Raw genomic sequence first — 25693 nt, 5'->3', positions numbered from 1 at the left:
AATGATCACTGGTCAATCAACAAGCATTTATTAAACACCTGCTCTGCACCTGATCCTGGAATGGAGGCTAGGGATGCAAACAGAATGAAACAATCCCTCCATTCAAGGAGGTTATGTTTCCAAAGAGGAAAAAAGTGGTGCATATATAAGCATATGCAGACTATAAAGAGGATAAATAAATACAAGGTAGTTGGGAGGAAGGACACTAGAAGTTGGAAGTGGTGATGGGGGTAGATCAGGAAAAGCTTCATGTAGAAGATGGTGCTTCAGTCCTGAAAAAAGATTTCATGAAGGGAAGGTGAGGAAGAAGTGTATTCCAGGTGTCTCAAGCAATGCAAAGATAAAAAGATGGGAGACGGAGTTCTGTGTGGGCATCAAGGAATAAAGGGATGGTGAACACGTCAGTGGCCCAAATCTATATTAATTTTTTTTTTACATTTCTAATACTTCCTTACATAAAATAAAGCAGGAGCTGACAAACTGTTGCCCGAGGGCCAAATCTGGCTGGAAGGAGAGGAAGCTTCTGCTCTGTTGGCCTTCCAGAGGGAGGAGAATGAACTAGAGCTGAGTGAAGCTTCTGTTCATCTGATCAACCTGCAAGAAAGAGAGCAGGGCCAAGAAAAATCCTGCCTGTGACTTTTTTTTAAATTGCGGGGCAATGAGGGTTAAGTGATTTGTCCAGGGTCTCACAGCTAATAAGTGTCAAGTGTTTGAGGTCAAATTTGAACTCAGGTCCTCCTGAATCCAGGGCCGGTGCTTTATCCACTGCTCTACCTAGCTGCCCCCAGTGCCTGTGACTTCTGATCTAGTCAGGTCACATGCTAGAATCCAGGTCTGTTCATCTCTGCCCTCTTGAAAGTTGAAAGCGACATCTACTACTACATCCCAAGCTCTGCCAGATGTGAATTGTCCCCTCCTCTTTTCCAAGAGACAAGTCAGTTCCGAAACAAGGGGATCCTGCCCCATTAGTAAACAGAAAGCTAGCTCCTCCATTCTCTCAACACAACTCATAGGGACCCACTTTCCTTCCAAGAGCTGAGGTGGTGTGCTTTGTCCTCATTGTTCCCAGCACCCGGAATGAGAGTACCCATTAATGACAGCAAACACAGCTAAGTAGGCAGGGTCCTAGCAGGACAGACTGCAGAGGGCCATTAATAGGCTAAGAACAATATGAATAAATACTGTTCTTGAGGTGATGAGAAGCCACTGAAGGGTAATGAGCCTGAGTGTGACATGATCAAAGTGGTAACTTTATGCAACAGTCCCATTCCCTGTGGATCAAAGCACTGACCTTAGCTAGCAGTATCATCAGAAAAGCGTTCACTCATAGGCACACACACACACACACATACACACACACACACACACACACACACAAGAAAGAAAAACATTCATTCATCAAGTCCCCTGCAGAGTGTTTCCTTCCCAAACTAAAATTTTACTTTATGAAAGAGAATGCATAACAAAACAAGTAGCTTTTCCTTAGATATTTTATTCATCAAAACTTTTCTCTCCCTAAAAATATCATGTGTGATGTTTTCCACTGACTCCTGGACTTTGAAGGGAATTCACTGCAGGGGAACTCAGTATGAAAGTGTTTTTCTTTCTTTTTTTGTGTCACTTATCTGGAAATACTTCAGAGGACAGGTAGCATTGCTAGTATATCCTATGGTGAATGTGATCGCTGCATACATGTTAAAATTTTTACCCAGAGTACTGGTGAAGAGAGAGCTAGGCTAGGAGGAGACAGATGATGCTACTAAGTGGACCTGGGAGTAAGCTTAATGCTGTCACAGATCAGTACTTTCTAAACACTGGCAGACATTTTATGGCTCTAGCCCGAGGCCAACCCCCATGTTCTCAAAGAGTAAAGTGCTCGGGCATGATACGTGACCACCAGTAATGAAATGTCGCAGACGAGGCAGAAGGAGGAGCAACAACAATATCATAATTAATGTTTCTCATGTATTTATTGGTAGAAAGCAGTGTCCAAGACAACACAATTCAATGAAGAGATTCATACAATTTCCACTTATTTTCTCTTCTGGAAATGTTACTCTATGTTCAACTAGTTCGACAAAATACCTGTGAAATAAGACAATCATACCCCCAAGAGATTCAGCCTTTAGGATTATTTCTTCTCCACCTCCCAAAGCATACACTCTTTTTGTCATTGTTCAAACACACTTATTTTAACAAATGCCACCGGTTGTCGTGCACTTTGTTCCCATGTCCGACACCAAGATTCTGAAGAGCCTTCGAAATGCTTTCCAGCAGTGGTTGCACAACCTAGATCTTCTTTCTTGTTCTTCCAGATGACTCTGTGTCCCTTACGCCAGTTCTTTGGGCAGTTGCACCTGTTGGGGGAAAAAGGAAGGGGTAGTGGTGTGACTTAGGCAGGAGGATGTTAATATCAGAAATGTAGAACTTATTTACAAGGGTTTTTGCTTTGAGTTTCAATCTCTTCTTCTATAAAATGCACATAAGAGTAGCACCTAGATTCCAGGGTGTCTTTGAGGATCAAATGAGATCAATGGATGCATCCTTGCTAGAAGGAACCTTGAAAGTAGCACCAGTTTTCAGCCAAGCCTGGGGCATTTTGTGTGCTACATATTGGTGGGGAGATAGCTGATGAGCTTCATGTGTCTGTGTGAGAAGTGGAGTTGGTGTGAGAGCTTTGGAGAGGAGAGACATTCTGTATTATATTCACTAAAAAAAAAAATTTGTGTGGTACCCAGGAGTGTGCCAGACCTAGCTCAAACTGGCCCCTGAGAGTCAATTGTTAAATTTTCAGTGTGAGTATTCACACATTGTATATAGGCAGATGCTATATAGCTGGCCTTGAGTTCTTGTTCTGTTGATTGTCCAGACTTAAGAAAGTGTGGGGGGGGAGGAGCTAGGTGGTGCAGTGAATAAAGCACCAGCCCTGGATTCAGGAGGACTTGAGTTCAAATCCAGCCTTAGACACTTGACACTTACTAGCTGTGTGACTCTGGGTAAGTCACTTAACCCTCATTCCCCACCCCCCCAAAAGAAACTGTTAACAATGCTGATGAAATTTTAAAGTATGTCATGCACCCTTTCAGTTGTTTTTTCCATAGAACCAATTGTTAAATGTTTACCAGTACCCCCTGGTGGTACTAAACTCTCTTGGGAACTGACAGGTAGAGAGACATAGAGACAGGAGACAGACTTGGGAATCTACAGACATTTAGGAGAAGCCAGCTCAATTTATCTCTAATTTTCTCCTTTCCTCTTTGGGTAATTTCCCCTTGGGTGAGATGGGAATCTATCTCTTGATTGAATTGTCATCCCCATCTAAAGAATACATTCACGTCAAACATTTTCTGATATATTTTAATCTGTTTAATTCCTTTTCTTTGTGCTTGCTATTTTCTTGGGTAAATGGTTTTATTCATTATTCACTATTTATGATGGTCTTTTCTCTAATTAGCATCTGGTGGAAAGGAATAAACCTTTGAGCATAAACTTGGAGTAATCATCTTCTCCTTGAGAGAAATCAGGAAAGCTTTTTTAAAAATCTCTTGAACTTCTGGCCAGTACTATTTGTGGGGGGACAGATAAATATAATCTGAATCTGGGTATCCCTTGGCGCCTGGAGGAAAGAGTGCCCTTGCCTGGCAGTGCTCTGGGCACTTACCTGCCTTTTTCCATCCCCCCAAGTATTGTACTGGCTCCTCTCTATTCATTGTTGGTCCAGAATTCAGATCATAACTATCAGTGCCTCTGGCTAGCTGCACTTAGACAACTCATGTTGTGTATTGGGTGCATGCGCATACACACACACACACACACACACACACACACACACACACACCCCTCACATGAGTTGCAAAGTGCCGTACAAGATCTGACAGCCATATGTAAGTGTGAGCTATGATTATTTTCACGGGAAAGTTCAGTAATGTGACATAGGAGGAGTCCACTCCCTCTCCCTCTTTCCAGCAATGTGGTACACCAGCTGGCCAGGCTGTTAATCACCACCAGGCCAGGCGACCAATGTTCTAATCCACCAGTTACTGGAAGAATTCAAAATGGATGATCACCTGTCCTTCTGGCAGGGGACCCTTCCAGCTCAGAGTGCAACATTTTAATGGAATGTTACATCATCCTGGTTGGCTTGATCCTGAATGAAAGCAAGGCTTAAAAAAACAAAAATAAAACCAAAAAGAGAAGGCTGTCTGTTGTGATGTTTGTGTGTCTTTGCCCAGCTTCTGACTCATGCTGGCTGCACAAAACTGGGCAAGTTATTCAGCCTCTCAATGATATAAACAATTATTTTATACTCCAAGTTACAAAGATGTTGCATTGTAGAGGGGGTTTCCTCATATGGGAGTTCCCTATATCAATGGAGTCACAGGTCCAGTTTTTATCCTTATCCTTATTCCCATCATCTATATGGGATCTCACACTTGAAAAATAACTTGAGGGGGCAGCTAGGTGGCACAGTAGATAAAGAACCGGCCCTGGATTTAGGAGGACCTGAGTTCAAATCCAGCCTCAAACACTTGACACTAGCCGTGTGACCCTGGGCAAGTCACTTAACCCTCATTGCCCCGCAAAAATAAATAAATAAATAAACAAACAAACGAATGAATGAATGAATGAATGAATGAATAAATAAATAAATGGATGAATGAATGAATAAATGAATGAATGAATGAATAAATAAATGGATGAATGAATGAATAAATGAATGAATGAATGAATGAATGAATGAATGAATGAATGAATGAATGAATGAATGAACGAACGAACAAACAAACAAACAAATAAATAAATGAAATAAGTGAGCAGGAATTCATTCAAGAGGTTGAGCTCACTTTGGAGTTCACTAAAGGGTTGAAATGGTTATCTGACCACAGTATAAGCACACTAGACTGAGGGTCAAGACCTGAGTTAGAATCCTACTTCAGACCCTTACTAGCAAGGTAACCCTGGGTAAGTCATTTAACTCCTCTTAGCCTCAGTTTCCTCATTTGTAAAATAGAGCTAATAATAGCATCTACCTCACAGGAAGTGTTTTGAGGATCAAATAAATAAAAAACACACAAACAAAGCCCTTTACAATCCTTAAAACTGTTTAAATGCTAGCTAATATTATTAGCTATTATTAAATGGAATTCACTCTAATCACCCAGACAGCTGCAGTAGATGGGGCTTTATCTCATTTAAAAATACAGACAGCCACAGTGTGGTGCTAGGCAACAGAAGGCCTTTGGCTCAGGAGCAAAGGAAGACAGGCCAGGAGGCCCCAGCAACCCAATACTGCCCAGGCTCGATGGGCAGGTGCCCAAACTGATGAGACCTTGGTGCAGCAGCTTGAGTATAACTGAAGCAGGATCATAGGCGAGAGTCATTGAGTCCAGCCCCCTCATTTTACAAATGAGGAAACTGAGGCCAAGAAAAATCAGGTGACCTACTTAAGGTCACACAGGGAATGTGAGATTCTGGTTGTTCTGTTGCTTTTAGTCATGTCCGACTCTTCCTGGCCCCTTTTTGAGCGTTTTCTTGGCAAAGATACCGGAGTGATTTGCCATTTCCTTCTCTGGATCATTTTACAAATGAAGAAACTGAGGCAAACAAGGTGAAGTGACTTGCCCAGAGTCACACAGCTAGGAAGTGTCTGAGGCTGGATTTGAACTCAGGAAAGATGAGTTCTTGTCTCCAGGCCCAGCTCTCTGTGCGCTATGGTGCCCCCTAACTGCTGCCCAAGTATCAGAGCCAGGACACAAAACCAGATTTCCTGAATCCAATCCCAGCGTTCCTTCCAGTGCCTTCAGTTGCTCCTCCCCTCAAAGTGAGCCAATCACTGAGTTATCCATTATATGGACCCTTCCGAGGAACTTTTTGCTATTGGAGCAAATGCCATAAATTGTACTTGAGGCAAGGGACTAAAACACTCCATCATTTTGGGGAAGGAGGATGGGATACCACCCTGTGGGGAACAGACAGATTTTGTGACACTGGTGCTTTGTGCAGCAGCTTTGGGAAGACCACAGAGGGATTGGTTCCGGGCAGGGGTGGTAGCAAGAGCAGTCCAAGGCAGAGGAGGGCCAGGCAGGGGAGGAACTCTCCAGCCCCCATTTAACAATCAGCTCTCGTAAAACCAATCTGAGCTTGCTCAGGCACAACCCTGGATGGGCAGACCTTCCCAGCCATACTTCTGGGCAGAGACCCTCAGGGTCATTTCAAGGGGGTCCAAGATCTGGGGTAGATTACACTCTGTTCTTTCTACTGTCTTCTTTAACAAATGCTCTCTCCCAACACTCCCAACTCTGGTACAGGTTAAGTCAGGTTTCATGAGTATTCAAGGTCAGCCTGAAGTCACAAAAGTTAGATAGAAACAAAGGACAGACCTCCAGGATTTCAGAACCGACTCACACCATAGGAGTAATGGGGTGGGGATGAGGAGGGCTTTTTTCTATATTGTTCCTAATTATAGAGCTTCCTTGCTGGGTGTCCTAATAGCCCATCCCCCCCTCCACCCCCATATCCAACCAACCAACCAACCAAAAAAAAAAAATCAAGAAATCCACTCGTCCTACTTCATGGCAAGAGAAAATAGAAACCTCATGCAACAAGTCATGATTGCCAATGCTTTAATTAGAAATACACTCCACAGACATAACCAGTCCCGAAATGGCTCTCTTCTGCTCTGTTTAACTCATTCTACTGAACAAAACCCTTTCCCCTCTGAGTAATATAGACCAGGGCTTTTTTTTGGGGGGGGGGCAATGAGGGTTAAGTGACTTGCCCAGGGTCACACAGCTAGTAAGTGTCACGTGTCTGAGGCTGGATTTGAACTCAGGTCCACCTGAATCCAGGGCCAGTGCTTTATCCACTGTACCACCTAGTTGCTCCCAGGCTTTTTTTTTTAACATCAAACCCCAAACCAGCACTATACCATATGCCTCTCAATTATTACACTTTGATTAATGTGCTTCATCTTTTGAAACACTTAAGGATTGAGTGTCAGATTTAAATTCAGAAAGATCTGAGTTCTGATCCTATCTCCTAGACACTTCCTAGCTGTGTGACCCTAGGCAAGTCATTCAACCTGTGTCTGCTTCAGTTTCCTCTTCTATAAAACAGGAATACTATTAGCTCCTACCTTTCAGGGTTGATGTGAAGATCAAATGGGATAGTACATATTTGTAAAACATTTTTTAGCACAATGACTGGCACATAGTAGGCACTTAATAAAAGTGTGTTCCTTTCTCCCCTACTCCCAGGGTTGTTGTGAGGATCAAAGGAGATATTTGTTAAGTGCTTTGCAAACCTTCAAGCCCTAAAGAAATGTTAGCTGTTATTTTTCATCCATCCATCCATTCTCTTCCTAATTGTATAATCCACAATTTATCTTCCTCCTTCTTGATCTCTGCTACTTGTGCCATAACTCTCTCTTGCTGAATATCCTTCCTTCTCTTGGCTTGGGATTTTTCCTCTTCTCTCACCACTCCTTCTTTACACTTCTTCACTGGTTCTTCACTTTCTCCCTGACCTTTTTTTTTTTTTTTTTTAGGCAATGGGGGTTAAGTGACTTGCCCATGGTCACACAGCTAGTAAGTGTCAAGTGTCTGAGGCCGGATTTGAACTCAGGTACTCCTGAATCCAGGGCCGGTGCTTTAACCACTGCGCCATCTAGCTGCCCCCATCTCCCTGACCTTTTAACATGGTCATTTCTCAAGAGTCCCTCCTCAATTGTCTTCTCTCAGCTCCTCACTCTCTAGACAATTTCTTTCATGCCTAAGGCTGCAACTCCCATCTCTACACAAGTGATTCCCAAATTTAGGTCTTGAGCCCTGCAGTGTCCCTTTTAAACTTGAGGTTCACATCTCTAGCTGCCATGATGACATTTTCACCTGGATGTCCCATCTCAGAGGCAACACATCCCAAACCATGCTCACCATCCATACCCCACCTCCCACCCTATTTCTCCTTCCAACTTCACTATTTTTGTCTATGGCATCTTCATGTTCCCAACCATCAACCTCCCATGTTTAAAATATTGGGGTTACCTTTGAATGAAATGAAAATGACATATTAAATGACTCAACTTTTATTTTGCTCCTGTTGTTTTTTCCTTCAAGAAGAATGATTTTTAGAATATGATCAGCAGAACAAAATAGTGGAGAGGGAGTTGAAATCCAAGATAAATGAGATGATAACAAGGTACTATTTCTGGAGAGGCCCTTAAAGAGCTCTGCACCAGATCTGTGTGAATTATATCTTAGAGTATGGAAAGAACAGACAAATATAATTCTGAGTTGCCACTGGTGATGGAGAATTGTGGAGAATTCCAAAGGCACTCTGGGACCAGAGAAGGACAAATGTTATTTATCCAAAGCTCTGTAAAAGAAAAAAGGGGGCAGCTAGGTGGTACAGTGGATAAAGCACCAGCCCTGGATTCAGGAGGATGACCTGAGTTCAAATCCAGCCTCAGACACTTGACACTTACTAGCCGTATGACCCTGGACAAGTCACTTAACCCTCATTGCCCCACCCAAAAAAAGAAAAGAAAAGAAAAAAGGGTCAAATTTGCAAATGACTAATGAGCTTGATTTCAGTTCCTTGCTAAATTCTAGAACAATAGTTTCCAATCTGTGGGCCATATGGGATAGCAGATTTATTATGAAGGGCATATAATCCATAATTAACCAAAATACCTCCTATAAACTGAATAACTAATACATAGTACATATACATTAAAAACTATTTTTTAAATGTTTAAAGATAATCATGATCAATAAAATCCCATTTCCTTTAGAAGAATTACTGAATACATAGTTGATTTTTGTCATGTGTTTTGTCAATAAATGGAGGCTGGTAAAACAATTAGTATTTTTAAATTAAAAGTATCTTCAAACTTAAAAATTTTTGGTAACCCTTATTCTAAAATATATTATTAAAGGGTTGGCTCAAGAGAATTTAGAAAGGGAAACAGTATTAGAAGGCATCATGGTTTCAGGTTATACCAGATTAAACTCATTTTCTTTTTTCATGTGATTATTAGACTGGTAGATAAGGGGATTACGATAAAGTATACTTAGATTTTAGCAAAGCACGTGACAGTCTTACACACTACCCCTGTGGACAAGATGATTCCATGTGGGCCAGATGGTTTTATGCTTAGATAGATTTTGAACTATTTGAATGGCAACAACTTTGAGATAAATTGGCCCCTTTCTATCCCCTGTGCAATCCATCCTTCTTACTGCTGTCTTTCTTACATGCAGGTCTAGTTATAACTTCTCTGTTCAGGAATCTGTAGTGGACCCTGTTTGCTTTGGGTAAAATTCAAACTCTTTTGTATTATATTCAAGTCTCTCTCTAATCTGGCACCAACCTTCCTCTCCAGCCTTATCCCTTGATATTCTTTAAAACCTATGCTTCGGGGCAGCTAGGTGGCACAGTGGATAGAGCACCGGCCCTGGAGTCAGGAGTACCTGAGTTCAAATCCGGCCTCAGACACTTAACACACACTTACTAGCTGTGTGACCCTGGGCAAGTCACTTAACCCCAATTGCCTCACTAAAAAAAAAAAAAAAAACAAAAAAAACCTATGCTTCAACCAAACTGCTCTAATTTCTATCCCCCAAATTCACTGTATTCTCCTGCCTCCATGACTCTGCTCAGGACATTCCCTGTGCCTGGAATGTTTTCTCATTATCTTTGTACCTGCCAAATTTTCCCCCATTCTTTAAAGTCCTATAGAAATGTCACCTCTCTTAACCTGCTTGTCTGTCTCTGACCTCATTCACAAAGCACTTTGTTTTGCAACTCTGTAGGGCACTTGTCAAATCATTTATAATTTAGTGTTATTTGAGTTTTTGTCTTTTCCTCTAGTAACCTGGGAGTTCTAAGAAATCAGAGGTTATGCTTTCTAACTATTCATCCAAACTTTGCATCTCTCCCAAGGGCTTAGCAAACAAAGGACATTTAATAGATATTTGGTGGAAGGAAGGAAGGAAGGGAGGGAGGGAGGGAGGGAGGGAGAGAGAGAATGAATGAATGAATGAGTGAATGAATGAATGAGTGAATGAGTGAATGAATGAATGAATGAATGAATGAATGAATGAATGAATGAATGAATGAATGAATGAATGAATGAATGAATGAATGAAAGAAAATCACCTTCCAAAGAAGTTTGAAAACAGATTGAGGTAAGGTTCTATAGTACAAAGACTGGATTTAGAATCAGGAGACTTGGGTTCCAATCTCAGCTGTACTATTTACCACCTCTGTGATCTTAGGAAAGTCACTTTCTAAGCTTCAGTTTCCTCTTTTGTAAAATAAGTGTATTGGATAGGTGTTCTTAACCTGGGCTCTGGGAACTTTTAAGATAGATAGGGGTGGCTAGGTGGCGCAGTGGATAAAGCACCGGCCCTGGATTCAGGAGGACCTGAGCTCAAATCCAGCCTCAGACACTTGACACTTACTAGCTGTGTGACCCTGGGCAAGTCACTTAACCCCCATTGCCCCCCCCCCCACACACAAAAAGATAGATAGATAGATGAAAGATAGATGATAATGATGATAGATAGAGAGAGAGATAGAGAGGATATGGGGAATAGTCTCCTCTCAATAAGAACATAATAGTCACCATTCAAATTACACCCCTCCAGACCTGTTTTAGGACAAAGGTCTCATATCCCCTCCTCCCCCTCTGGCAAACAAAATCGCGTGGTTCTAGGAGCTCTGAGCTGGTCTCAATTAGGTCCAGCTGGTCTCAGTTAGGTCAATAATTATGGAAATTAGAGTTGGGAATACTGATTAGCTAGTTTTTGCATGTAGATTATAACCCTTGAGTAATCAATTAATGATGAAAAAGGGGAGGGTCCATTCATGCTGGGGACTAGGGGATAAAACAGGGCCCTCGAGCCTCCATTCTTGGCACTCACCAGCTGCACACTGGGTTGCCCATTCTCTTGAGAATGACAATAAATGAGCCTTTGACATATCACCACCGCTGAGTTCCAGAGAATTATTGAGGAGTCGTTTCTCCTCACATAGATAAACTGTATTTCAATGCACTTGGTTTCCTCTGCAGGGCTGTTTTTATGTTTTGTTTTGGTTTTTTTGCAGGGCAATGAGGGTTAAGTGACTTGCCCAGGGTCACACAGCTAGTGTCAAGTGTCTGAGGCCAGATTTGAACTTGGGTCCTCCTGACTCCAGGGCCAGTGCTTTACCACTGCGCTATCTAGCTGCCCTGCAGGGCTGTTTTTAAATGCCAAAGAGGTCCATGACATGAAAACAATTAAGAAACCATTGGATTAGATGATCTCTAAGACTCCTTCTTACTAAACTGCTAAAGCTTGAGTATTCTACTAGTCAGGTCCAGGTAGGACCAGAGTTGAGGAAGTGGCTGAAGAACAAAGAAGGGGGCATTGATGAGTGCAGATCAGAAGTCCTTCAGACAAAGCAGAGTAACTAAATCCAAGAATCTATGGAGAGGGAAATGAGAAAAATCTGTAGTGGGGATAGTTCGCTTTCTGTCATTCCTTTTGGCCTCTTGATTTCATCATCACCAAGGCAGAGTTATGGCCCTGGCTCCCTCAATGTTTAACTGGAGGGTAACAATTTGCTCCCTTGTGGCTTGGGCACCCTCTAGATTAGGAACATGGGTAAACATTGCCCAATTTTATTTGTTAAATCATTGTAGCTTTTTTACTGTACCTTGAAAGGTCAGCAGCTTGAGGATTACTCACTTGACCCTTTTTCTTTTAAAAACTTTATTGATATCTTTTGTTTTTGCATTACCTTCATTTCTGAATATGTTCTTCTTCCTCTTCTATTTAGTTAGTTATCCCTTATAACAAAGACTGAAAAAAGATGGGGTGGATGGGAAATACAATGCAATGAAACCCACTGAAACCTCAGCAAAGTTTGACAATATATACAGTGTTCAAAACCTATAGTTTCCCACCTTTAAGAAGGAAGGGAGGTCCATTTTCTAATTTCTTTTCTGGAGTCTAAGTTTGGTCATTATAATTATTTGGAATTCAGTGACTCTGGCTCTTTTTTCAAAAGAGAAAACTCCTTAACCTGGAAATTGAGGCATATTACATCTTGGTTTATTGACCATAAAGAATTCTTGCATGCAGTAATATAATGAAATGAAATGTTAGACTACCACCATCAAAACCTTTTAAACGCTGATCATGCAGATATTTGCAGCCATCCACATAAATGGATTTCATGCCTCCAAATATAAGGGGGATTATATGCAGAAAATGCTAATCAGTTATCCTCCATTTTCCATAGAAGTTCAAAGATAAAAAAATCAATTTGCAGTTAAGAAGGAGAGATTTCAGGTGATCATCACCTTGATAGAATCCTGAAATGGGTGGAGTGAAGAAGAGTATATTTAAATTTGTCTTTAAGAATTATCAACTTGGCAGATGAGTGAAGGATGCACATGGAAGGGAGAAAGTTGTCAAGTCACACCCAAGAAATGGTCAAATCTCTACTATTCTCTTCTAGTAGAACTGGTTAGAGACATGAAAGAATCACTGAAACTTTGTAATAATCACTCTCTCCCAGGATCATACCAGGAATGTCCCCATTAAGGATGGCACTGTCTGAGAAAAGAGTAAATATAGCAATTTGTCATGCCCTGAGCAAGGCATGACCTTATTTACATGGACTGGTGGTTTGTTTGGTTTTTTTTTGCCTGAGTATACATACATAGGGTGGTGCAGTGGAAGAAAGGTGATTTGGATTCAGAAGACTAGGCTCAACCTTTAGCTTTGCCACTTACTATCTGTGGGACCTTAGGGTAGTCATTTCAAATTTCTGGGCCTCATTTCCCTTATTTGTTTTTTAAAAAAGAAGAAGAAGAAAATGATCCCTGAAGGTCTCATATCTAAATCTTGAATCTATTTTCCTACCTAGGTCAGAGACAGATATGAATTGAAAAGATCAGAATAATGACAAATCGAAATTATTGGGGCTGGGGGCAGCTAGGTGGCACAGTGGATAGAGCACCGGCCCTGGATTCAGGAGGACCTGAGTTCAAATCCGGCCTCAGACACTTAACACTTACTAGCTGTGTGACTCTGGGTAAGTCACTTAACCCCAATTGCCTCACACACACAAAAAAGTTTGAAAGAAATTATTGGGGCTGTACAATTTTATATGTAAATATAAGATATTTTTATATAGGGTTACATGCTTTTACAATAGGTCCATCAACTACAATTTCTTTCCTTTTCCTTTTTTTTTTCTTTTTTCAGGGCAATGAGGGTTAAGTGACTTGCCCAGGGTCACACAGCTAGTAAGTGTCAAGTGTCTGAGGGTGGATTTGAACTCAGGTCCTCCTGAATCCAAGGCCAGTGCTTTATCCACTGCGCCACCTAGCTGCCCCCAGCTACAATTTCTTAAAGCAGGAGAAGCTTATGGGGATATTTTTTAAAATGATTTTAAAATATAGAGCTCTATGTTATAATCATATTTAGAGTACTGAACCTTTTGCCAATCAGATTTCCCGGCCAAATCACACATGTTTGGTTGTTGGATTATAAAATTATACTCATAGTGTCTTAGATTTAGAGAGAAGAGAGACCTTGGAAGTCACCAGAACAACTCTGCAGCCCTGTGTTGTCTGAATGTAGACATCTTTCTCCCTTGAATAATGGTTATCAGAGTGATGGCTGACGTTTCCGTATCTGCCATCTGTATTTGTTATTAACAAAACAAGTAGGCATGGAGCTGGAAATTAAGCCAAGTCATTATGAAATAATTTCAAGTGAGAGATATTTTCCCCACATATACAAAACATAGATCCTTCTGCAAATACAGTAAAACCTCATCAAGTTTGACCCTACTAAGTTCATCAGATGCCGAGCTAAATTTCTACTTTACTCTACCTAGGCACAAATGGGCTGCTAAGAAAGTGAAGAAGATAGCTTTCATTGGTCTTCCACTCCTTGGTCTGTCTCCTTTCCAATCCATCCTTTGCACCACCTAACTAAAATCCCCAATACATTTCTGTGATCACATTACTCCTTTATTCAAAAATCTTTAGTAGGTCCTTATTGCCTATTGAGTTGGCTTCTGATGTGGATTTTTGATTCTGGCATTCAATGCCCCACACAACCTGACTTCAAATTATTTTTCCTGCTCTAAGTTATACTACCTGCCCCCTTCCTCTGACATGTTCAAGCTAAACTAGACTGTCTTTCATTCTCATCCTGTCTATTCTCATCCCCATATATTTGTTCATCCTATAACCCATGCTTGGAAAGACCCACTCTATCTCTACCTGCTTTTCCTTTAAAGCCCATCTCAGATCCCATTTTCTCCATGAAACCACATGACTCTTGGGGCTGAACCCAGTCTCTTTCTTCATAAATTTCTCATATTACTTTACCCGGGCTACTTAATTGTACTTAAAGAGACCTAAGCTTGAATCTCCACTTGTCACTTACTAGCTATTTGATGCTTATCTCTCAGAATCTCAGTTTCTTTGTCTATAAAATAAGGATGATGATAATGTCACCACTTACCTCTCTGTCTTGTGAGGAATAAATGAGACCAAGGCACTTTTGCAAACCTTAAAGTACTTTGTTAGTGGGAGTTGTTATGTTAATAACGTCATGTTATGTTAATACCATTCTCCCTTATATTCCAATTATCTGTAAAATAGTTCCTTCTCCATCAGATTTCAAAACTCCTTGAGAACAGGATTGGTGTCAAATCTATCTTTGCATCCCCAGTGACTGGAACAGTTCCTTACACATAGAAATTATATTCCCCGGGGGCAGCTAGATGTCGCAGTGGATAAAGCACTGGCCCTGGATTCAGGAGTACCTGAGTCCAAATCCGGCCTCAGACACTTGACACTTACTAGCTGTGTGACCCTGGGCAGGTCACTTAACCCCCATTGCCCCACAAAAAAAAAAAAGAAAAGAAAAAAAAAAGAAATTATATTCCCAAGATCTGAGTTCAAGTCTTTGGCTTTGCCACTTACTACCTATGTAACCCTGGGGAAATCATGTCACCTTTCTGGGTATCTGTTCCCTTATTTGTAATCAAATCAAATCAAATTTAATTTAAAATTAATATAATATAATATAATAGGCTTGTAAAAGGATCCATGATTATATTGGTGTGGGCACTTCCTCTGTGGATGAGGATCACAGCCCTGCCAAGCCTTAGTAGATGGATTTAAGGAGATCCTGTGGCCAAACAAAAAAAAAGTCACTGACTCATAGAATTTGGAAGAGACCTTGGTGGCCATACATGAACCGATTTCCCTCTACCAAATGTCATCCAGCCCCTGCTGAAGACCTCCAAGGAGGAGGACCCTCCCCCACCCCAGGCATTCTATTCCTCTTTAGCATAGCCCTAATTGTTGGGAATGTTTTCCTAACACTGAGCCCAGATTTTCTTCTTGGTATCTTCCACCCATTGCTCCTGCTTCTGCCCTTTGGGCCCAAATGAAGCAAGATCCAAGCCCTTCTTATACTAGTGGGAGGGGAGGGAAAGGAATAAGCATTTATATAGCTCCTGCTGCGTATCAGGCGCTATTCTAAGCACGTGGCAAATATTATCTCATTGATCCCCACAGCAACCTGGGAGGTAGATGCTATTATTATCCCCATTTTACAGATGAGGAAACTGAGGCTAATGGTTCTGTCCAAGTCCACATAGGTAGTAATCATCAGAGGTGGGACTAGAGCCCGGGTCCTCTAACTCTGACAAGAGCCCTCTTTCCACCTTCCAGGGTTAGTTCCCATGAATTGTTCAAGCACATGTTCATTTAACATGTGACAAAGTAAAACTTAGACCCCGTGTTTTCCAGAGCTAAGGCCCAGCAAGCAATCTTCGTCCTGAGCTTGGCAGGACAACCATCCTTTGCGATCATCCTCTGGATGATCTCATCCTCTGGGCTAGTCACACAGTTCACCAGGTGTTCTCTGGTCAAACACTGGACAAAGTCGGAGTGTCCTGCAGTGAATCAAACTTGTCACATGCTTGCTGCTCCCTCATTGTCAGGGCTACAGCTCACCCGGCAGCCATTAGCATAAGTACTGAGATCTCCCCACACTGCTTGCCTTGCTCCACCCCACCCCCCGCTAGGGGTGGGGCCCCGGCACGTGTGTCTATCGCTTCTCCTTGCTTGCAAGGCTTTTTCCGCACTCCGAAAATAAACTTTCTCTCTAATTCCCGACTCACCTGTCTCTGGCCTATTCTGTGTGGCTCCAGCCATACACAGGTTAGAGACCGGTTCTGAAGAGGATCCGCTTAACACATGTAAACTATTAATGTGCTAATTACAAACCATTCTTGTTTATTCCTTCAAGCAGGTCCATAACAACTTTCCCTGACTAGCTCTTTGATCATCTAACTGGTGCTTCTTTAGATAGGGAGAGGCATTTTTGCATAGTAGAGGAGGACTTAATTTCAGATCCCCCCTCTTTCGAAAATATTTATTTATTTAATATCCATCATCTAATTATTCATTTAATATTTAATAATTCAAAATGTTTATTTATTTAATATCCATATAACAAATTACATGTAAAACAGCATTTAAATTTTTTTTGAATTTTCAGATCCCACTTCTGACATGTGTGACCTTAGTCAAGTCTTCCTAGCCTTCAGTTTTCCCATTTGTAAAATGAGGGGGCTTGAGCTACATGGCCTCGCAATTCTAGATCTATATTGCTCTGATCTAAAAGATGGAAATGATGAATGTATTTGAAAATGCAAACCTATTGCTCATTCGAACGGCCCTTGTCCCCTTTTAGACTGAACAAGGAGGGTTTTCTCAACTCAGAGCACACAGTACAGTGAGCAGAAATGCATTTCCTGCCCCTCCAATCATACTCACGGGTTTGAGATAGGCGACATTACTGTGCCGGATGTCGTTCAGTAGCTGGTCTCGGGGTGTGATTTCCACTAGAGGTGGAGGCCTAATTCTAGGCACAGGCTTGAGGGTTTTGATGACATCTTTGAGGTTGGTTTTCTCAGCCGGCTCTTGGGCTTCCGGAGGCATTCGAGATTTGCGTTGGATTCTCTTCAGTTTTACCACTTTAAATGAGTCCGGGTCGGTTCTATATTTCTCAGGCTGGCTAGGCTTCTTGCTGATTTCATTTCTCCGATTGAGGCCAAAGGGAGGCATTTGGGAGACAGACGTCTGAGGAGCCTGCAATAATTCATGCATCCTTGGATCTGGCATTGGACCTCCTAGCATCTCCCACATCCCAGGAGGCAACCCTAGCCCGTTCTCTAACATGGCTATTAACTTCTTCTGCTCTCGAATTTGCTGCTGCTTTTGTTCCTCTTGTCTTTTCTGCCTCTGTCTATCCAGATTTCTGGTAAGCAAATTGGTGACCACCATCCTAGGACCGGGAAGCTCAAAATGGTAGCCCATCTTAAGGAGTGTGTTGTTGGCTTTCAGGAGCCTTGATATTTCCATTTCTGCGTGGTGGCCCAGCATGTGTCTTTGGTTGTGAAAACGGAACTCTGTTAATGTTTCATTGAATTGGAGACACCTCATGATAGCAACAATGCCTTTCCCAGTGATGAAATTGGACTCGATGTTGAGGGTAGTGATGCTTCGATTTTCACGTAGCATGTTGGCCAAGGCGAACGCCACGCTTTCGTCCGCACCCACGTTGGCTAAGCTAAATGTCTTGATGTGTTTGTTTTTCTTCATGGCATTAACAAAGTCCAAGAGCATTTCTTTGGGTATGTTTTCAATGTTATTCAAGTTGAGTTCTTTCATTTCTGGATCATTTTTCCGCACTCGCCTCAAGCTTTCATCAAGATTTGTCTGGTTTCCTGAAGGTCTGGCGCTCACTTTCATAAAACTGGTATCCAGGGCCAGTTTCTTGGGATCCAGTTTTGAGATTTTGTTTTCATTTTTTTCTAGGGAAATAGGGCTCTCTCTTGCCTCTGCAAAGAGCTTTGTCAGCAACTTTAAGCTGTTTTTATTTTCCTCTCTCTGTTTTTCCCTGGCTTTCTTTTCCTCATCCTCTTTGGTGCTACTGTCACCGTCTTCTCCACCATCTTCTTCATCTTCCTCACCTTCATCATCCTCTTCCTCTTCATCATCGTCTTTTGTTTCTTGAATTCTTTCCGTGCTGTTTGACTTGGTTTCATTCTTTTCGTTTTCTTTATTGAGTTTTGTCATTAAAGCTCCCGACACATTTGTATCATCCTTTTCTGTTTCTTCGATGTTTTCCTGTAACAGAAATTATTAACCACTAAAATATGATGTTTCACATCATGCAAGAAATGTATTCTATCTCTGTATCCTCAATGCCTGGCACAATGTCTTACACATAGTAGGAACACAATAATAATTTGTTAATTCATTGATTTCATTCTTCCTGGATTCTTTCAAAACTAACATTGCGGGCAGGTAGGTGGTGCAGTGGATAGAGCACCGGCCCTGGAATCAGGAGTACCTGAGTTCAAATTCGACCTCAGACACTTAACACTTACTAGCTGTGTGTGTGACCCTGGGCAAGCCACTTAATCCCAATTGCCTCACTAAAAAAAAACAAACAAACCCCCTAACATTGCATTCACCCCAAATCACCAAAACAACCTGAATCTAAAAACATAATTATAAATCTGTGTAGTAACAAATAGAAATCTTTGGGTTGTTATCCCTGTATGTAAAACATGTCTCTTCTTCATAATGCTCATAAAAAAAGTTCTATTAAAATGACTTGCAAACGTTAAAGTGCTGTATTCTAGAAGTGCCAGTGATCATTATTATTCTCATTTTTTCAATAGAATTCAGAAAGAAATAGATCTAGGACAAGTTGTTATCCAGGCCTTACTCTTGTATATTTTATGTGCTATCCAAATTGATAAAATATGATATTTTTTTTATAGACTTAAAGTTGGAAGTGGCTATTAGAACCCATCTAGAGAACCTTGTTTTATAGACTAGGAAACTACAACCATACAAAAGGCTGCACAAGTAATGTGAGAGGTAGGGTTTAAACCCATGTACTTTAAAACCAATGTTCTTTCTGCTGTACTGCACGCTCTTCCACCAAAGCTAAACCGTGGATTCTTCAGAAACACCCCAAATTCTAGTTCTATATTTAAATTAAATTTTCAGACACTACCCTATTTTTTGGATGATATACCAGCACGTTTCCATTTCTGAATGTAGTAGAATCCTGGGGACAAACTTTGGCCGCTCAGATCTGTGAAAACTAACTTGGCTCTTCTTTGGTAACTGTCTCTAGTTCAAATCCTCTTGAATGGTGGTCGTTGGGGAGGCCGATCGAAGCCACAAAAGAAATATAGAGAAAGCACCGGAATCATAGGGAGATATTTGGAAACAATTGATTAGGATGAAAGGGAAAAGGTTTCCTGTGATATATCAAAAAGAGCATGGGATTTGGAATCAGAAGACCTAAATTTCAACACTGGCTTTGTTACCTACAGCTTATATAACCTCAGACAAGTTATGTAATAGACCTAGGTTTCAAGTTCCTCATGTATACAGTGAGGAGGTTGGACTAGATGACCTCTGAGGACCTTTCAGCTCTAGAACCTTTGAAATATTAGTAATGATGTTAATTTGGTCTGACTTTAAGACGTACTTCCCCCAGGGCAGCTAGGTGGCAGAGTGGATAAAGCACCGGCCCTGGATTCAGGAGAACCTGAATTCAAATCCAGCCTCAGACACTTTACACTAGCTGTGTGACTCTGGGCAAGTTACTTAACCCTCATAAAAAAAAAAAAGTAGTTTCTTATTCAGTATACCATATACTCACAAATTTTTTAAAAGATAATCTGTGTGGGGGAAGCTAGGTGGCACAGTGGATAGAGCGCCGGCCCTGAAGTCAGAAGTACCTGGGTTCAAATCTGGCCTCAGACACTTAACACTTACTAGCTGTGTGACCCTGGGCAAGTCACTTAACCCCAATTGCCTCACAAAAAAAAAAAAGATAATCTGTGATACTGACCTCATTTTCGTGAGAGTTTGATTTCACTTTGAAGGGTCTATAATAGAATCTGTTAATAATCCCCTATGTGTATTCACAGCCACATTTTATTGGCTCCAGCAGGGGGTGCTATTAGTTAAGTTGTTTAAATTGTGGCGAGAAACTATAACTTTTTTTTTAATGCAGAAAACAATTTATGAGGGGTTTAGGATAGAGCTGGCTATTGGGTGTTGGGCAATGAATGATAAAAGTGTATATGAAATCCTCTGACAGCATGTAATATGACCTGAGACCATGTTTGTCTTGGAAAAGTCAGGCTGTGGAACTCATTGAATATAAAGTGTGTACTCCACTGACTAGGAAACCCGTTGACAATTATCTTGAATTACAAGTGGCCAGATAACAGGGTCACAAGGTGTATCTGTGTCTGCTAGTGAGACTCCAAGTTACTTTAGCTGAGGATCCTTTCATTAACTCAGCAAATCATTTATAAGTCATATGTGAAACAAATCTTTGGACTCAGCAGGTAGATTAATTCGCATTCAAGTTATTCTTTTTGGAGCCAATATGATATGGTTGAAAAAGCACTGGTTCCTGAGTCAGAAGGCCTGGGTTCAAGTCCTACCTCCCAACAGCTTACTACCTTTGTGATCTTGAGTAAGTCACTTAACCTCTGTTTGTCTCAGTTTCCTCAATAATGGGAAGGATAATTAATAGCACCTACCTCTTAGGGTTGTGGTGAGAATCAATATAATAAGTGCTATATAAATACTGGTTGTTATTATTATTATTACCCTTTCAACTTTAAACTGGTGAGCTATATGACAACTTGATCCTTAAATTTTTAATAAATTGAATTTGTTTGTAAAGGACATTCTAGGGACAAGAATTTGACAAACAGAATTAGTTCCAATTTTTTTTTTTTGGTATTGATAATTAACTAGGTGGCACATTGGATAGAGTGCCAGGCCTGGAATTAGGAAGACTCATCTTCCTGAGTTCAAATTTGGCCTCAGATCGTTATTAGCTGGGTGATTTTGGGCAAATTATTTAACCTGTTTGCCTCAGTTTCCTCATCTGTAAAATGAGCTGGAGATGCAAATGTCAACCCACTCCATTATCTTTGCCAAGAAAGCCCCAAATGGGATCAAAAAGACTGAAACAACTCAACAAGTCACATAGTCCAATGATGTCCTTTATATACTGGGTCACTATAGATGCTATATGAGCTATATGAATTCATTTCATTGTCTTTTGTTGTTAAAACTTTAATAAATAAAGCAAGAACATATGGCATTGGATTCTTTGCTATTGTTTGTGCTTTAATGTGCTGTTCCACAAGTTTATCTTTGTATGATTCTTTAAATATTTGTTGGGACTGTCTTGTTTTCTTGTAGCATGGAGTAATGGATAGAGTGCTAGACTTGGGAATCAGGAAGACCCGGATTTATTTCTTGCCTTTTACATTTACTAGCTCTGTGAGTATTGGGAAGTCATTTCACCTCTCTGTCTCTGTTCCTTATTTTTAAGATGGGAGCAATAATACTTAGAATATCTAGGTACTGTAAATACCTAATAATAAGTACATTTATATAGCACTTTTACTATGTGCTAAGCACTGTGCTGAATGTTTTTCTATCTCATTTTGATCCTCACAATAATCCTGGGAGGTTTGTGCTATTATTATCTCCAGTTTACAGATGAGGAAACTGAGACAAACAAGGTTGACTTGCCCAAAGTCACCTAGCTAGTAAGGGTCTGGGGCCAAATTTGATCCCAGGTCTTCCTGACTCCAAACCCAGCACGCTATCCACTACTTCACTGGGTTGTTAATGTGTTTCAAATGAGATAATGTATATAAAGCACTTCCCAGACTTTGAAGTGCTATATAAGTTTCAGTTTTTATCATTAGTGCTTTGGGGCATATCTACATACTCATTCAGTTTCCACAGTGTAATTTTATGCTGTAAACTTCATATCAAGTTTTAAAGGGAAAAAAAAACCCTCAAAAGAAACACTCATCTCCTCCTCCCTATGTTTGTAAGTTAGATTTGGAAAAATAAAATTTTCATGAAGCTCAGATTCAGTGTGGAATCCAGTGTTATACGTTGATCTGTATGCATCCTAAAGAAACAAGAAGGCAAAACAAATTCTGTGCTCAAAACACCTAAGAAGATGCACTTGGAGATTTTTTTGCTCATTACCTGGGATGGCGCAAAGGTGACGGGGGATCTCTCCTCCTCCAGCATGCGCCTGGATGCCTTCTGCCAGTACATATAATCAACAAGAGAGCGATGATCAAAGTTGCCAGTGGGGGGCTTTTCTGTTTGATCTTTCTGAATCATTCCCACAGGGAGTCGGGGGTCCGGAGCCATAACTTCCATCTCAGACTGCAGTTCTCTGAGTTCCTCGGGGGACAAGTTGGCCAGGATTTCATCTTCATCAATATCCTCCCCGAGAGGTTCATCTTGATCAGAATTTTTGCTATGCTCAGACATCTTTCTAAATGATGGAAGGGGAAATGAAGAAATGACAAATGGAGCCGATGCCTTAAGAAGGTTCTCAGGCAATAGGATAGTCTCTTTCCACACCAACTTTTAAGCAGCTTTTTCTTCTCCCACCCCCTCCTCCCCCAGAACACTGGTCAAAGAGAGCCTAAAAGTTTGTCCAATGCTGGACTCATGCTACTTCTATATTAAGCAGGACTTGGCTGGGAAGAGTGGATTTATGGGACTACTACTCTCCTCTCTTTTCAGCGACTAGAGTCAGCTGTGCAAACTCTTCTGACATTTTAGTACAGCTGCTTAGGCACACCGTTGAGTAACATACTTGAGAAGCCTTTTCTAGGGGACTCCTGAAGGAACAAAGCCGAGCTGATATCTTCACCTATTGATAACCCCAAACACATATTCATCTCTCCCCCGACTACCCACACTCACCCACTAGCACAGTTACCAACTAACTAATCTTTCAAGGGTGCCTGAGAATAGATTCATTTCCAATTGAAAGTCAGTGCAGAAATAAACTTACATTTGCCTTCCCCTTCTCCTTGGGGAGCTATCCAAGCAGCAAGATGAATTTTGAAGAACCTAGGTAATCCACAAGTCTTTAAATCATCTCAAAACATAACTGGGAGGGCAAGAACCAACCCCGATGCAACCGTCTCCAATGTGAGTAGGAGCTTTGTTCTATAATTTACCAGCTGAGTAAGCTGAGCCCTTGCTAGGCACTTATTGACATCTGCATCCCATAGTGGGTAGCTGCTGGGTCAAAGTCAGTCCTTAAGTGAGGACTGCCGAAATGGAATGCCCAATTGGTCTTTTGCAACTGGATCTTGGACTCCATTCTCCCTGTTGCCTAGTTACTCCCTGGTAACATTAATTCCATCCCCACCACTACCCCCAGGCATCATGTTGTTAATTTTTTTGTCAAAGGCTTTCTCTGTATCTATTGAGATAATCATATGATTTTGGTTAGTTTTGTTACGGATGCATTTGATTGTGTTGATAGTTTTCCTAATGTTGAAACAGTCCTGTATTCCTGGTATACATCCCACCTGGTCATACTGTATTATCCTGGTGATGATTTGCTGTAATCTCCTTGCTAATATCTTATTTAAGATTTCTGCATCGATATTCATTAGGGAAATTGGTCTGTAATTTTCTTTCTCTGTTTTGACTCTGCCTGGTTTAGGTATCAACACTGTATTTGTGTCATATAAGGAATTTGGTAGAACTCCTTCTTCACCTATTTTTCCAAATAATTTGTATAATACTGGAATTAATTGTTCTTTAAACATTTGGTAGAATTCAATTGTTATTTCCTTTTTTTCTTTTCTTTTCTTTTTTTTGGGGGCCAATGAGGGTTAAGTGACTTGCCCAGGGTCACACAGCTAGTGTCAAATGTCTGAATGTGAATTTGAACTCAGGTCCTCCTGAATCCAGGGCCGTTGCTTTATCCACTGCGCCACCTAGCTGCCCCCAGTAGAATTCACTTGTAAACCCATCTGACCCTGGAGATTTTTCCTTAGGGAGTTCACTGATGGCTTGTTCAATTTCTTTTTCTAAAATGGACTTACTTAAGGATTTTATTTCCTCTTCTGTTAATCTGAGCAGTTTATATATATATTTGCAGGGCAATGGGGGTTAAGTGACTTGCCCAGGGTCACATAGCCAATAAGTGTCAAGTGTCTGAGGCCGGATTTGAACTCAAGAACTCCTGAATCCAGGGCCAGTGCTTTATCCACTGCGCCACCTAGCCGCCCCTGCAGTTTATATTTTTGTAAATATTCATCCATTTAATTTAGATTGTCAAATTTATTGGCATACAGTTGAGTAAAATAGCTCCTAATTATTGCTTTAATTTCTACTTCACTGGTTGTGAATTCCCCCCTTTCATTTTTGATACTAGTAATTTGGTTTTCTTCTTCTTTTTTTTAATCAAATTAACCAAAGGTTTATCTATTTTATTGATTGTTTAAATAAAACCAGCTCTTAGTTTTATTAATTCTTTAGTTTTTTTACTTTCAATTTTATTAATCTTGCCTTTGATTTTCAGGATTTCTAATTTAATATTTAATTGGGAATTTTAAATTTGTTCTTTTTCTAGCTTTTTTAGTTGCATGCCCAATTCATTGATCTCTTTCTCTATTTTATTCATGTAAGCATTTAGAGATATAAACTTTCCCCATAGAACTGCTTTGGCTGCATCCCATAGGTTTTGATATATTGTCTCATTATTGTCATTCTCTTGGATGAAGTTATTGATTATTTCTATGATTTGTTGTTTGACCCACTCATTCTTTAGGATGAGATTGTTTAGTTTCCAATTAATTTTCAGTCTCCCTTTCCATGGCTCTTTATTACATGTAATTTTTATTGCATCATGATCTGAGAAGGATGCATTTACTATTTCTGCCTTTCTACATTTGACTGTGAGGTTTTTGTGCCCTAATACATGGTCCTTTCTGTCCCCTTTCAATTTTCTCCAGACATCTATCATATCTAACTTTTCTAACATTCTATTCACCTCTTTAACTTCTTTCTTATTTATTTTGTGGTTAGATTTATCTGGTTCTAGGGGGGAAGGTTCAGATCCCTAACTAGTATAGTTTTGCTGTCTATTTCCTTTTGTATCTCATTTAACTTCTCTAAGAATCTGGATGCAATACCACTAGGTGCATACATGTTTAGTATTGATATTACTTCATTATCTATGATATCTTTTAGCAAGATGTAGTTTCCTTCCTTAACTCTTTTAATTAGATCTATTTTTCTTTTTGGTTTATCCGAGATAAAGATTGCTACCCCTGCTTTTTTTTTTTTTTTTACTTCAGCTGCATCATTAATGGTCAGAGAAATGAAATACAAGTCTCTGAGCATCAGACTATACCCATGGAATGACTTATGCCTTGGGATGAAAATGACCAGCTCATTTTATTCAAATTTCATTTGCTTCATGTAGACTAGATGCAGAACAATTAGTCAATAAACAAGCATTTATTGAATGACTAAAATGTACTAGACACTTCCTTTGGTGCTGGGGATACAATAATGGCAGAAATGAAAGAGTTCTTGCCCTCAGTGGAAGTACATACATAAGGGCATGCAAAATGAACACAAGGTACTTTTTGTGGAGGGAGACATGTGGAGGTAGGAGTATCAGGTTGTTTGTCCTTCATTTTCTAAGAGGACCATGACATCAGGAGGTAATGTCATGATTTGCTTCGAATTGGATTTAAGTGAGGG

At 40.6% G+C, this 25693-nt stretch overlaps 1 protein-coding gene across 2 annotated transcripts; it reads right to left on the bottom strand.

The window, feature by feature from the left end:
- Positions 1-1945: 1945 nt before the first annotated feature.
- On the bottom strand, positions 1946-23183 carry LMOD3 (leiomodin 3). 2 transcript variants are annotated; one of them, XM_043980417.1, is made up of 4 exons: positions 22977-23183; positions 22151-22448; positions 16862-18217; positions 1946-2357 (listed from the first exon to the last, which is right to left on the bottom strand). In XM_043980417.1, the coding sequence occupies exons 2-4, from the start codon at positions 22442-22444 to the stop codon at positions 2331-2333; spliced, it is 1677 nt and encodes a 558-aa protein (XP_043836352.1). In that variant the 5' UTR covers positions 22445-22448; positions 22977-23183; the 3' UTR covers positions 1946-2330. The 2 variants fall into 2 exon arrangements, with proteins under 2 accessions (XP_043836352.1, XP_043836407.1); XM_043980472.1 differs by lacking the exon at positions 22977-23183 and having other exon boundaries at positions 22151-22597.
- Positions 23184-25693: the final 2510 nt, after the last annotated feature.

Source organism: Dromiciops gliroides, chromosome 1 (genome assembly GCF_019393635.1).
Source record: "Dromiciops gliroides isolate mDroGli1 chromosome 1, mDroGli1.pri, whole genome shotgun sequence".
Classification (NCBI taxonomy): Eukaryota; Metazoa; Chordata; class Mammalia; order Microbiotheria; family Microbiotheriidae; genus Dromiciops; species Dromiciops gliroides.
This window is presented reverse-complemented; position numbering and strand designations above follow the sequence as displayed.